At 36.4% G+C, this 14,615-nt stretch overlaps 1 protein-coding gene across 2 annotated transcripts in view; it reads left to right on the top strand.

Annotated features, from left to right (window-relative positions):
* LOC150077601 (very low-density lipoprotein receptor-like) overlaps positions 1-10,555 on the top strand; it is a 269,423-nt gene extending 258,868 nt beyond the window's left edge. For both annotated transcript variants that reach the window (XM_090386228.1, XM_090386229.1), the window contains one exon: positions 9,607-10,555. In XM_090386228.1, the coding sequence (XP_090242354.1) occupies positions 9,607-9,651 (45 nt within the window). In that variant the 3' untranslated portion in view covers positions 9,652-10,555. The remainder of the gene's footprint in view (positions 1-9,606) is intronic.
* The last annotated feature ends 4,060 nt before the right edge of the window (positions 10,556-14,615 follow it).

Here is a 14,615-nt window from a genome sequence, read left to right as displayed (position 1 = left end):
CTGGTGATGCAGTCCAGCAATTTAGTCTTGGGGATGACCAAAAACATTTCATATTTCAAAAAAAAAACACACACACACACACACACTACAGTATTACTGTTTAGTATGCCGTTTTAGGTTGTTGTATAGGTACCATTTAGCCATCACAGATTATTTCAAATATATGATTCGAGTAACATTATAAAGGAGCATTATGCATCTGCAAATGGTTTAAACTTTTTTTAGCACTTCATGGTGTAACTTTTAGGAAAGTTTTCTCATTTTTCATCCAAGAGAGAGAATAGGCTATATGAGTACAGTGCGATGTCTTATATGGTATGCTGCAGTTTCTTTCCTGTATAGTTCACAAAGCAAATAATACATTTACATCACAGATAATTAAATCAGTGTTTGTAAAGCTCTCCTGATACGCTTTAAAGAGAGCAATTTTTATTCAAGAAGCTCATTTATATGGAGTTTCGTCCTATTCATATAACGAACAGGAGAGAATTGCAAACACTTATTAAGCAATGTAATGCATACATTTCCCAAAATTATGCAAACCAGCATTACATTAATGGAATGTAAATTAAAATAGAAGTGCTCCAAACAATAGAAAATGATTTTTGCATAACTTACATGCCCTGGGCATCAAGAATTTTTTTGCACAACTGAGCAATTTCTCTGCACATAAAAAATATTAGTAGCGGCAAATGATGCAAGGAAGCAATCTTACACAGCATTGGTGCAAATAAAAAAAAAAAAATTTTTTTTTAAAAATTGCTACCACCTAATCTTATCCATCTCCTTTAATAATTTGCCTTAATTCTTTCATAAATTTATTCACACTACCCACTTCCACACCCAGACTTCAGTCAGTTTCCAGATGCTGCAATTTGTAGAACCAAAGTCTTTCTTGGTAAGTGTGTCCTTTACTTCCCCTCGTTAACCTCGTTCTTCTCTTCACAGTGATAGTTATTTGTTTTTTAGCCTTCTATAAAGTTTCTGTGGTTATAAGTACAATTTGTTTTTAAATCCCAAGGAAAGTCATCTTTGTTTTGTTTTTATAATAACTTTACTAATCCCTTTCTCTTGGTCATTCAGTGGCACTGGTCCTGTCTGGGTGGTAAAACAATCCCCTGGACCAAAAGAAACAAAATATTCTCCACATTTCCTATAGGAAATGATGACCCTTTTTAGATGACTTATGTATGGATAGTTCAAGCAGAAAACAGACTAATAATATAAGAGCTTCCATGTGCATCTTGCACTCTGTCCAAGACCAGTCTCTGAATAGTGTCATCATTTGAAGTATAAAAATGCACAGAAAGCCTAATTACTGCTCTTAAAACAGTAAAGCATCTTAGACTTAGGAACTTACTAGTAGAAGTCTCAAATGCTATACGATCTCAGCAGCTTCTTAAGGTAATATCATCTGAGGAATAATCAAAATTCTTTCTTCCCTTGTGGTACTTGAACCTGTCTCATGGCATGATAGCTGAGTGGGACCTCATGAACCTGTCAGTAGAGCAACTTTTGACAGAACTAAAAGACCAGGAATTATACATATCAAATCAATATTTGTTAAATGTTTTCCAACACAGAACAATCTTAGCACTTGACATGACCAGATTGCCAACTTCTGTTGAGGCTAATGTCTCTAACCCAAAATGTATTAATTAACAAAAAAATGTGGCCACTTCTGGAATGCTTACAGAAGTTTAGCCTCTTGTGCCATCTGCATTTCATGTGATCATGTGATCTTACTCAGACTGTAAAGCTGATGAACCAAAGGATTCCCAAATTTGGGCAGATGTCCAAATTGCAAAGGATTACATATTGATTATTCCAGAGATTGTCCACTATAGAAAACTGAGAAAAAGGATTTAAATGGGTGCTGAACAAAATATATTAACAGAGCCAAATAAAATCAAGCTGGTCTCAACCACACAAAAGCATATACACTGGTGTTCAAAGAAAGTGCATCACCCATTAAAATTGTAATTGTCGTCCTAATAACGTAAGTATATGGCAATTTTTCTTACAGATTGTATCAGATAAGATTGACACTGTAGGTGATGACATAATATTGCATCAGCTGTTACTTTCAGCTATATAAGCACGTTCTGCAAGAGTTGTAGTCATTCCTTGCTTGTGTCAGGATGGCGAGTTATGTGCAGTTGATGCCACGAAGAAAGAGTGCTATTGTTGCTTTACGTGAGGAAGGATGTTCTTCCCATCATATTGCTTATAGAGTGTCTTGTAATCAGTCGACAGTGAGCCGATTTCTTTCCAAACTCGAGAACACTGGTTCTGCTGATAGGAAAAAAAGAACCAGACGCAAATGAGTCTACGCCAAAACAGGACCACACTTTGAAGCACTTATGCCTTAAAAACCATAAAGCTCCATCTGAGCTGAAAAAAAGAATGGGAAGAACATACAGGATTGGTAGCAAGTGCAGTAACAGTCAGAAGACTCTATTCAAAAATGGACTTGTAGCCAGTCATCCTAAAAATGAAAAAGGCCCAATTAATTTGGTGTAAGGAGCATGTCAAATGGACCCCTGAGTAGTGAAAGTCAGTTATTTTCTCAGATGAGAAGAAATTCAACTTGTATGGCTCTGATGGGAGACAAACGATTCGCCATAGACGTGGTGAAGAATGCCATCCAGCCTGTATGGTGTCTACAGTTAAATTCCCTACCAGCCAAATGATGTGGGGGTGCATTTCGTATCGCGGAGTAGGTCACCTGCAGTTTATAAAAGGTTCCGTAAATGCCAATGGATACCTGGCTATATTGGAAGGCAGATTGCTGCCAACCATTAGAGACCATTTCAATCTACCAACTAACTGCATCTTTCAGGACAACTCTGCTTCCTCCTTGTCATCGGGCAAAAAGTGTAAGTAGGCACTTCTGTAGTTACTTTAGCTTCATTTCTGCATTACAGGTGCGACAGTAATGCGTTTATATTTATTACAGGTGAAAAAATGGTTAGAATGGACCATTCTTGTTGGAAGAATGGTCCTGCTGATAGGAAAAAAAGAACCAGATGCAAATGAGTCTATGCCAAAACAGGACCACACTTTGAAGCATTTATGCCTTAAAAACCATAAAGCTCCATCTGAGCTCCATCATTTCAGTTGTAATGGACCATTCTTGTTGGAAGAATGGTCCATTACAACTCTTAGCTGGCCAGGAAACAGCCAGGACCTGAATCCTATAGAACAGGGGTGGCCAACCATGACGAATTTTAAATATACAGTCATCGCTCGATTTGTGCACATTGTGCAATGAAATTTTTGAGATGGTAGATTGCGGCACATTTTGAAGGAAAACAGTAGATTGCATCACAAATTAAGTTGGCCACTCCTGCTATAGAGAACTGTTGGCATTGTGTGGAATCTGCAGTTACCAGAAAGAAACCAAAGACTCTTCATGAACTTCAGGAAGCCATAATTCATGTTTGGAACCACGAACTATCAGTTGATCATCTTCAGAAATTGATCTTATTAATGCCTTAACGGTGTGCTGCTATCATCAGGGCGAGGCGGTTCAACTAAATATTAGTTTGCACCTGGTGAACTTTTCATTTTGTTTTCCATTTAAAATGATAAAATGAAGCAAATTGAGGGCTTCTGATAACATTTAAGCCATAATTGTTGTGTTTACCAAAACTGTTGTATAAAGGTTGCAAATGCTCATTTTGGAATATTTTAAGAGCACATGTCAAATATTACTTAGCTTTGCCTTAACTATTAATAAATATCTTTTGTTTATATTTCTATTTGTGATGCTATCATCTTGCCCTAATCATAACAAACAGATGGATTGTTGCAAACAATTAATTGGGAAAAATATAAGCAGCTAGCTACATTGGACAAATCAGTTGTTCCAGGGACAAATGTTAATGATGCCATTGTTATATCACAAAGCAAGTACTTATAGCTGCTAAGCAAACCATCCCAAGAACATTATTAAGTCTTAGGTCACATCTAAGAGCTTGGTGGAAAAATTAATGTAGCCAAGTCAAGTATGAGAAAAACATAGCTTGAAGTAACTTCAGCAGATCTCCACTGCCACATATCTGTTTGAATTTAAAAGATACAGCTAATGGCAGAGGCATTCAACAGGCAAGTAAAAAAAAATTCAGACAATCTACCTCTATGATTAATAGGTCTACTAAAATGCAGCCCATCTGGAATAAAATCAGTGAAATGTGTAATAAATATTCTATCTGTCCATACTGAATGGGAATAAAGTTTTGCTCCTGGAAGATACATACTGATGCTCTAGGGGAGTCCTTTGCATCAAATCCCTGTCATAAGTTCATATTCAGCAACCTTCCATAAATTAAGTACTGTGCTGAAAAGCAGACCCTAAATTTTTATAGCTTAATAACTTGACTAAACTCTTTGGTCATTCAGTGACACTGATCCTGCTTCTCCAAAGTGAGGCCAGAAATATTCTCCCCATTCAGTTTACAATTGTTTATTCACCTGAACAGTTCAAAACTGAAGATTGTTCAAAAGTGCTGCTGGATGATATAAGGTGCGCTATGTTATGTTGCATTGAAACAGCTCAGTGATAAAAACACTTCATGTGCTGCTTCTGCTGCTGGCACCTCCATAGCCAGGTGGGCAGGAGCAGCAGTGCGTAGCACATGCTTCTTGATTAGACCCGGGGTTCAAGCCCGTGACCACCAAATACGGAGGATGTGGAAAGGGCAGGGAATGACCACCGCATATTCCCGGAGCAATATGGCCTTAGTTGCTAATGCTCCTAAAACCCAACAATAACAATAACAGCTTCTGCTGCACAATTAATCTTTCAAAGAAAATGCCTCCATGAATAATTAGCACCACGTACATCATGACTTTATTAAAATCATGCCACTTACCAGCAAATTGTCCTTTCCAACTGTATAGGTGAAGCTACGGAAAAAACGGTTAATGCTCATCTAACCTGGTCATTATTAATCAAATATAATCTTACCAACTCCTCACACTGTGGCCTTCGTGCTGCCCTGCGTGAACCTTTATTCAAGAACTTGAGATTGGCCATGGGTAAGGAGGCTCCATTGGAGAAGAGACTAAGACAAATCACATTAAGTTGTGATTTGAGATATGGGACCACTTTAATGTTAATGGGGTGTTAGTCCTGTAAAGTCAAGGGTGTTGATACTGTCTGGTATTCCAGTAGGTAAATGCCACTGTACAGTTGGGCAAATAATGTGTATGTTTGTGATGCTGTATAAACTTACTTCCTTTTAAGGGCATTAGAAATAACAAAAACCTGAGCATCTCTACCACCCGAAGTTCTAGACTTTAAATTCAGCTCACTGTTAGGAAAAATTGGAGAAAGTAAAGAGTTCTGACAATTTGTAGTGTTGAAAACAAATAAAGGCAAAAGAGGAGAGATCAGACTGAGCATATTCAGATTTAGAAGTCTTTGACAAGAAATATCAGAGTGGACATAGGCACTAAAGCAAATAATTAGAATAAACAACCATAGCAGATGTGGTTCTCAGAATGACTTGACATTGCCAATCTTTTTTCTATCCACTTGACTCATAAGTGGGAACCTTAATATCAGCTCAATCAGTGTTTTAAAATCCCAAGTTTTTAGGAGGTTTAGATCTTTTTGAAGATAAGATTATTCTCTTAGTTTGACTATTCATGATACGTTGTATGGATTGATGAAATTTTTGGGTATGAAACACAAAGCAAGTGTATATACCCAGGCCCTTGACATGTCACCTTGGAAGCAGGCCACTGAAAAACACACACACACAATTCAGCCTCCTCTAGTTACAGCTTGTAGAGCAGAGGCATTGAGATTATACACTAGCTGATCTGGATGTCTCTTAGTGCATTACTTGTGGGTTCAGTCCAGTGGAGACTATCTAGCAGCTAACCTGCAAAAATTGTTTTAAAGCTGTACCCTTGAAATGTTGATATTCAACATACTGCCATGCCGGAGTTTTGCTCTGGAGATCATATAGTTTTCACCACATCAAGCTTCCAGTAAGCCAAGTGGCAGTATTGTACTGGGAACTGAGAGTCATCTGCCACCTACCATTACCTAGATACCTGTTTACATTAGTTCACACCAAGTGGTTGCTACCATGATACTAATTAGTTTTTGGCCTTGCACATTGAGAATATACCCTGAGTTCCTAATATTTCTGCTGTTATGAAGGGACAAGCAGAAGATTTGGTTCTCAGAATGACAAAATTTTTCTATCCACTTGACTCATAAGTGGGGGCCTGAATATTAGCTCCATCAGTTTTAGAATCCATGGTTGCTACTGCTAAAAAAATCACCACAACAAACCTCAGGGGCCCAGTGCTGTCTGTCTACTATAACCATGGAGGTTTGGGGTGTATTCAGAAATATATAAACCAGAGAAGTAAATTGTTTTGTGATTGTGTGCAGGGAATCTTGATAAAGTTGTGTGGACCCAAATAGTATGCAGCCAGTTTGCTGATAGTGCGGAATGGATAGGAACTTCCAGATTTCTGAAAATGTGTGATTGCCAGGTTACAACAGAGATGATGGCTGCAGTTGATGAGTGTTCAAAAACTAGGGTCACTGGAGTCTTTAATATCATAAACACATTCAACTACAGTTTAAACTGAAGGATGGAGCAGATCATTAAGTGATGGAATAGTCAATCTCTGCATTTAATGCAAGAAATTAAAGGCATCAGTATCCATACTATGAGAGTAGAAGACCTTCACAAAAACCACTGATCACTAAACAGAAAATATGGCTTTGTTGGTGCAAAGTAGACAAATGACAGGGGCAGGATGACTAGAGACAAGTCGTGGTCTCGCACTTCGTTTCGTACCCAGTACCGAATGCAGGTAGGTGTTATGGCGCAGAGGTATTTTTCTTGGCATACACTTCTCTGATCCACAAATGACAGCATATCTTACTTCACTGCAGATAAATAAGCTTGGCAATCCTCACCATTGGTAGAGATACTTTGTGTGGGATTGAGATTTGGGAACAGCTGGTCCAGATCAATCCCACTAAGCATTTGAAATGAATTGAAGACAGCTTTGTTACATACATGATCCTCATGTCATAATTCAACACCTTGTTGACTTGCTGCCATTTTGTGTTGGAGCAATGATTCAGGCAGTTCAAAACAGTTCAAAAACTGTCTTAAGGTTTAAACTTCTCAGATAAAAGGGCATGTGTTCTTGTGGATTTATTTGTTATTACAAATAAAACACAAGAACACACATCCTTTCACATATATAAAAAAAAAAAAAAAAAACATGTTGTGGTTGCTTGTTGTAGTCATAAGTAACATGCCTTTAAAAAATAAGAGCAGGTGGTAAATCAAAATTCGTATGCATTACCTGCATTCAGTTTTGACTATGGCAAGACTTTTTGCTCTTAGTGAAGACCAAGTTCTGAATACTCAGTTCTAAGGCTTGTGTTCAATTTAAAGGCAAATACCATTAGCTACAGTTTCTAATATCTTTTTAGGTGAAACTGCTATACATTTAAAAATGTGAGACACTACCAGAGTTCAAAGCTTACTGGCTTCTCATTAGTTGAAGTGTCCTCCCTCTATTAGCAAATGTATGTCTAACTGTAAATAATGTATTTTGTCTAAGTGAACAGCCAAGCAGTGTGTGGAAGCAGACCTACATTTCAATATGCTAAACAATTTACAAAGATATCATTAAATGTTCAACTTCAAAACAAATGCTGTAACCCACATTTCAGCCTAACTCCCATTTTAAAAACATAACTTTTATCCCTAGAATTGGGATTAAAGCCCTACAATATTACAGGGCTATTTCAATCAGTAGTTAAAATAAAACTACTGCATTGAAACATCCCCACAGTACTACAGTATTATAAAGAGAATGTTACAACAAATATAACTCCCAGTTTTTTTTCCACTGTGGTTTCACGGGTTCTTCTATAAAAATCATAGTTTGGTAAAGCCAGCATGTCCCCTTGGTTACAAATTACCTGTATATTTATTGAATTACAGAAATGGCAATTTTTATGATAACAGTAAATACTGCTCTTGCTTTGTTAAAGTGAAGTAATCATGTGACTCTTTTCTTCGGAAAAACAAGGTGAACCTCTGTAGTTTCACTGAAATTTGTACATGGCAGATTTTTGAAGTCTTATCTTTGATCTAATTATCTGTTTATTGGTGTTTGATTTTTCATAAAATGCAAATAGACAATTATGAATTACAGAAAAAAGCACAATCTTTAAGTTCCCATGATGCTTTTATTTTTCATTAAAAAGATCACATTTCAAAACAAAATGCCTTGGCATTAATTAAAACAGGCTATCTCAAATACAGCTACTTAACTGTCCTGAAAGAAAAAGTGACCATAAATGTGCACTCATTCATATCCAATCCTTTCATATTGGATTTTTAAGTCCCTGGATTTGGTTGACTGGGATGCTGGTCTATGGTGACTTAAATCTTCCCACAATTATTGTTATTGCTGCAAATTGGATAGTTGCAGATCTGTACATTGAAGAACTTGTTCTACACATCCCACAGGTGCTCATTTAGAATAATGATCTGGTTACTGGGCAGCCACCAACAGTAGGTTGAATTCTGGAAACCAGTTCTATATAATTCTGGCCTTATTACTTGGCAATTATCCATTCACAGATGGATACACAGCAGCTGATTGCATCAATTGTCTGTGTCAGCCAACTACAGGAGCCATTAGCTGGATGTTATTTGGTTATGGACCATTTCTGATGCACAAAGACAGCTGTAAATGAAAACCCTAGCAAGATTGCACTTTCTGGCACCAACTACCATGCCATATTCAAAGTTACTTAAATCTTTTATCTTGCCCATTTTCACATTGAATTGCACCTACTGCATATTGCACGGTATGAACATAGTGGTTACTGAAGGAGTGCCCCATTCCACAAAAAGAACAAATTGATCACTTAGTTCATGTGCATTTCACAACCCTGACTTTTTTTTTTTTTGATGGGTTGCATTAACTACCATATATAGGAATGAACTTGCAGCTTTATTTGTGTGATACCACATGGTCGAATGCATTCAACATTTTAATTATTATTAGTTCCTGATTGTTATGAACATCTGCAATACCAATCTCTCTAAATTACCTGCATCACTTTTCAGGTGCATATAAATATCATGTACAAGAAAAGCATTCAAAAATATACTAGGAATTAAACTGTAAATCAGTTTACTTTATTCTTCATTCTATTCTAAAAATATACAAACCACAGATTTTATAATTTCATTCTTGATTGTCCTGTACTCAGGATTAATGAGATTACTAACTAAATATATCAGTGAAGCAGCTAATGGACATTTCAAGACATGGATTAATGATGCTTTTATTACATCTGATAATGAATTTTGTTGAGAAAATGTCTCGTAATATGTTTATACATATTGCGAGATAAAAGTACTACTTATTTTAAAGTATATTTATTTATTAGCATGATTGTCTTGATGTTAAGCTGTTAACAAATGTTAAAAAAAAATTCTAAATTCAATTATATTTTTGCCAATATGTATATAACAGAACTAAGTTAATAAGAGTTGTTATGTAACAAGCTTATTATTTTTTAAAATTATTTTGCAGAGTTTGGAACCTCTAACATCTCCAGGAACTAATGAATTTGTTTAACGACATGTTACGTTAAACAAGTTGCTGTACCTCCAGTTTCACAAGCACTGTACGTGGCGATCCACAAAAATGATTCTTTCCATCTAATTCCTTGTACATAGGTGTATCCCCTCCCACATCTCCACAATATTCCAGTTACGAGGTTACCATACATTACATGCTGTGGTTTTCTTCGAATTAACTTGGATGATGCCAAAAGAAGACTAGTTCTAAATAAGAAAACCGCAGTAAAATGCATTATGAATGATTATTGGAGTGCGCCAGAAGATGTTCTCTGTGGTTTTGTGAAACTGGATATTAAGTTATTTTGGACTGAGGCCTGCAGTATCTCACTAATTGTAAAAACTGTATAGAATAGATCTCTTGCAGTGTAAAGTTGTCTTCAGCATTTTTTAGGATCATTGTATGTAGCTCATGTCATCCCTGAAGTACATATTCTGTAAAAATATGCATTCTGCTTATTCAAGTGCTGTCGTGTAATAGTTTACTTGCATACATTTTGAAGTTACTGCTCAACCAATTCAAAAAGTGATCCACCAAAATGTACAGGCTACTCTTACAGCATCTTACTATTTAGGAATATAAAAGTAAAAATGACTTTAGAATGATGTTAAATATTTAGCATTTTTTAAAGTTAAATTTACAAGGAATTAAAAAAAATTCAGTAATATTTTCCACAATTAAAAAAAATTCACGAATATCAGATTTTAATAGTATTTTCACACAAAGTGAGCTGTAATCATTAGATCATGTAAATGTTTCATGTCTTGTATAATTTTGTATACAGATTGTGCCTGTCCAAACTGCAGCTGAATCTGTAAATGGCTCATTCTGAACGAGAGCACTGTAGTGTACTGTTTTTAATTTTTTTATTTTGTCCCCTTAGTAAAAATCTTGAAACTAATATTTATTGTTCCTTTTGTGCATATAATAATTGTGACACTTCTACAGTTGTGCTAGAAAATAACAAAATTTATATATCTTTATTCAAGAAATTTTTTTTATGCTATAAGCATTTTTCTTGAAATCGTGAAACACTGCCAGTACAGAAGTTCTTTATAATTCTGGAAGTAAAAATGAACTGATTAATTTCTTATTGAAATTTTTGAAAGTCATATTGTATGTGAAACCTGCCAAGATAGAGCTGTTTACTGCTCATTCCCTTACCACCATAAATCTTTCATACAGAGAAGGGTTGCAGTAGCATGAAACTACCACGTTGTTATGGCACCTTTTGCTCCTGTCACCCGGGCTTCAAATAATTTTTAGGTGGCTGAATAAAGTTTCTAAGCATGCACCTCAAAAGTGGTCTTATGCTCACTGCCATATCTTTAGCTGGGAATGTTATTACAATGGAATGTTACAACTAGTGGGGGCATAATTATATCAATTATGGGGAGAAAAAGTGAACAGAATCAAATTAATATCTAAACCAAATCTTAAGTTTTGCATTCAGTTATAGTGTACTGGTAATCTCTCTTTTCCTGTGTATCCCCACCCTCACCTATTTCAATTATGTTTCCACTTGTTTATCAAAAATCCAGCTCAGTGTCTTTGTAAAAACTTATTAAAAAAAGTTGTTTTAATGCATCTTAAATCTCCAGGCGTAATCTTGGATAATGAAGCTGTTTTGCAAGGAGACTAAACAGTTTTGTTTTTCACTGGAATTTAAATACTACAAACAAAATATTTTACTTCTATCTAGACTCATATGCTGCTTGAAATATCAGTTTCAAAGTCCATCTATGCTAATTTTTGTTCATCTGTACTGTTACAGATGAACAATTTTATATTTTTTGAAAGCTCTTGGATTAGTTGATTTACCAATAACAAAAAGCCACAATTTGTGAGTTCTTGTTACATTGCTGCAGGCAGCTACTCTGATTCTCTCTCTCTCTCTCTCTCTCTCGATATTTTGTATCCTGGAGCTACAGATTCCAATTTTTTCTTCGCAGGTAGGTAAAATTTTTGTAGTTTCAAAAATTTTTGTAGGTAAAATTTCATAATTTAAGACCTCTTTTGTCCATATTATGGATTGTTCTCCAATTAATTTTTCTCTTTTGATAAGTGACCTTAAATCTTCTGCAAATCTTTGAGCAATAGACTGATCAGCAGATAATCTCTCCTCATTAATTAATAATAGTAGTGGCAAAAGAAGCAGTTGCAGAGTGGATGGTGGTAGCGTGCATACATCTGCTCTGCAACCACGTGTCCTCAGTTTGAATATATGCCCCCTTGTGTGTAGTCTGAGCAGGATGAAGCATGCCGTCAGCATTAAGCTTACTAAATTCACTCAGAGCCTTAAACACCTCAATCAGATCTCCTTGAAGGTGCCTAAGTTTTCGGACACTGCAATTTGCAGAACTGAAACCTCTTTTTCGGCAAAAGCAGTCTTTTGTTTCCCCTTCCCTCCACTAATTTTGTGTCCTTCTCTCTACCTGTTCCAACAAATCAACATTCATCCTAAAATGAGGGCTCCAGACCTGTATGCAAGATGACACCTAATTAGCATTAGCATTAGTAGAGGCATTTGATGCAAGAAAGCAAGCTTATGCAACATCAGCCAAAAAAAAAAAAAAAAACCACTTCCACGTCACCCCTCTGTTCGTTCAAAATACCTGTCCAGCTGAGCCTTAAACTTATTTAGGCTATCAACCTCCACCACAAGGGATGGCAGTCTGTTCCACCAACCAACCACCCGCTGGCTAAAGGCAAATTTCCGCACGTCTATCCTACATCTGTCTTTCCTCAATTTGAATTTATGCCCTCTCAGGTGATTTTTCTGAGCTAGAGGAAGAATAAATTTCAGGAAGAATAATCATTGCCTTATACAAAAAGATAATCACCTCCTTATCCCTGCTATCAAAATTCCTGTGTATCATTGACAAAACTCGATGAGCTGTCCTGGCAGCCGGTCTACACTGTCAGAGAACTTCATATCTGTTTACACAAGTAAAGAAGTCATTGCTGTTTTTATTTGCATCATCTGCTCTTCGTGAACAACTGTTATTAGTGGAGTCCCCCAGGTTCAGTGCTGGGCACACTGTTGTTTTCAATCGTAGCCCAGTGGTCAGGAGCGAGAGTGCATAGCACGCGTTCCTTGAGTGGACCGGGGTTCAAGCCCATAACTACTAAATACAATAAATAATTGTATTGGCGATTTATTGTAAACTCTAATGACCTGGTTGCCGGAGTATAAACAGAAAATTAAATATTAATAAAGATATATCACACTTAATGTCTAAGTTTGCAGATGATACAAAGGTTGGCAGGGCGTTAATGACAGTAATTAATGCGGTTGTAACAAGATCTAGAAAAATTTGGCAGATGGACCGAGAAATGGCAATTGAAGCTTTTGCAGTGCCTTGCAATTGGCAAATGCAAAATATTGCATATGGGTAGCAGTAATCCCCATAGTAATTACCAACTGTGGTACTATACTCAGGGTAGCAGAAAATGAAAAGGACCTGTGGGTAATTGTTCAGTCAGATATGAAGTTCTAAGGTGTTGACAGGCTGCAAGGACAGCCATGGGGTTTTGTCAATGATATACAAGAATTTTGCTAGCGATAATGAGGTGATTATCCCACTGATGAGGCAATGATCAGACCACATCTTGAGTACTGCGTACAGGTCTGGAGGTCTCATTTTAGGAAGGATGAAAAGCTGCTGGAACGGGTACAGAGAAGGGGAAAAAGGGGTGCTCTTACCAAAAAGACTTCGGTTCTTCAAATTGCAGCATCTGGAGACAAGGTACCTGTGAGGTGATCTGATTGGGGATGTTTACAGCTTTGAATGGCTTGGGCAAACTCAATGCTGATGGGATTCTTCCTCTTGTTCAGACTATGCACATAAGGGAACATTAATTCAAATTGACGAAAAATGGTTGGAGGCCAGAAGTTTGCCTTTAGGCAGAGGTTGATTGTTGGAACAAGCTTTCATCCATTGTTGTGGAAGTGGATAGTTTAAATAAATTCAAGGAAGAACTAGACAAACTATTGGTGGGATGGGTAGATAAAATGGGAATTTTTTTCTCCTTTTTTTTTTGTTTTTTTGTTTTTTTGCCTAGTACTATATAAGCTTGCAGCCTTATATCATTTGCCACTACCAATACCTATGTTACTAATACTGCTTATCTGTTCCTTTATAGCCCTCCATATTTTTTAGAACAGCATCGTAGGCATCTCTCTAGTGTGGCACGTTAATCTATTAAAATAATTCCATATTTCAAAAACTTATGGCTATGATCTTTCCAGCAAAAGGTTAAGTCTTGAACTTTTGGACAGTGATGACCCAAGGTGCACCAACTCCTATTTTGTTTCTGGATTCCCAGTTATGAATCCACATTCCATCATCAGTTACAGTTCTTGAACAAAACCTGGGCCAGCATCATATCTGTAAAAATTTTCCTCATAAATCTCAGCCTGCAATGATTCTAAAGAGATGTAACCATAATCTGCACCCAATAAGAACTGACCTTTGGCATGCCTAAGTAAAAGGTCACTTCAGACCCTTTGAAAACATTACATTTTAGAGATGATGTTTCCAAGTCTAGATAGTTCAATGTCAATTCTGCATAATTGGGTCTTTAATTTTTTTGGCACATTTTTAGAGCTGTCATTTTTGTTGGTCATCCTGAGCAGGGTTCATCTATGGATCCTTGACCCTATTTAATAAATTTCTTCTGTTCTTCCATACTTCACTGTATTGAGTTGGACCTACACAAATTTTTGAGAACATGATAAAACTAGTTTTTGATATATTAGGCATATCATCCCCATAACTTATTTAGATAAACAAAAACATAAAAAATAGCAGCTATATTTATCATAAATTAGTTTTTGGGGAGGTAATAGGACTTTCTAAATCTGTTACACAACCAACATAAAGACTTTTTTAAAATTACAGTAACAGTGGCTAATTTGGCATAGCCACATCCTTAAACCTTTTGGTGCTGTGCTTGAT

The sequence above is a fragment of the Mastigoproctus giganteus genome, chromosome 12 (genome assembly GCF_048544385.1).
Source record: "Mastigoproctus giganteus isolate SK-2022 chromosome 12, ASM4854438v1, whole genome shotgun sequence".
Classification (NCBI taxonomy): Eukaryota; Metazoa; Arthropoda; class Arachnida; order Uropygi; family Thelyphonidae; genus Mastigoproctus; species Mastigoproctus giganteus.
The sequence above is the reverse complement of the archived record's forward strand: the minus strand, read 5'-3'. Positions and strand labels throughout refer to the sequence as shown.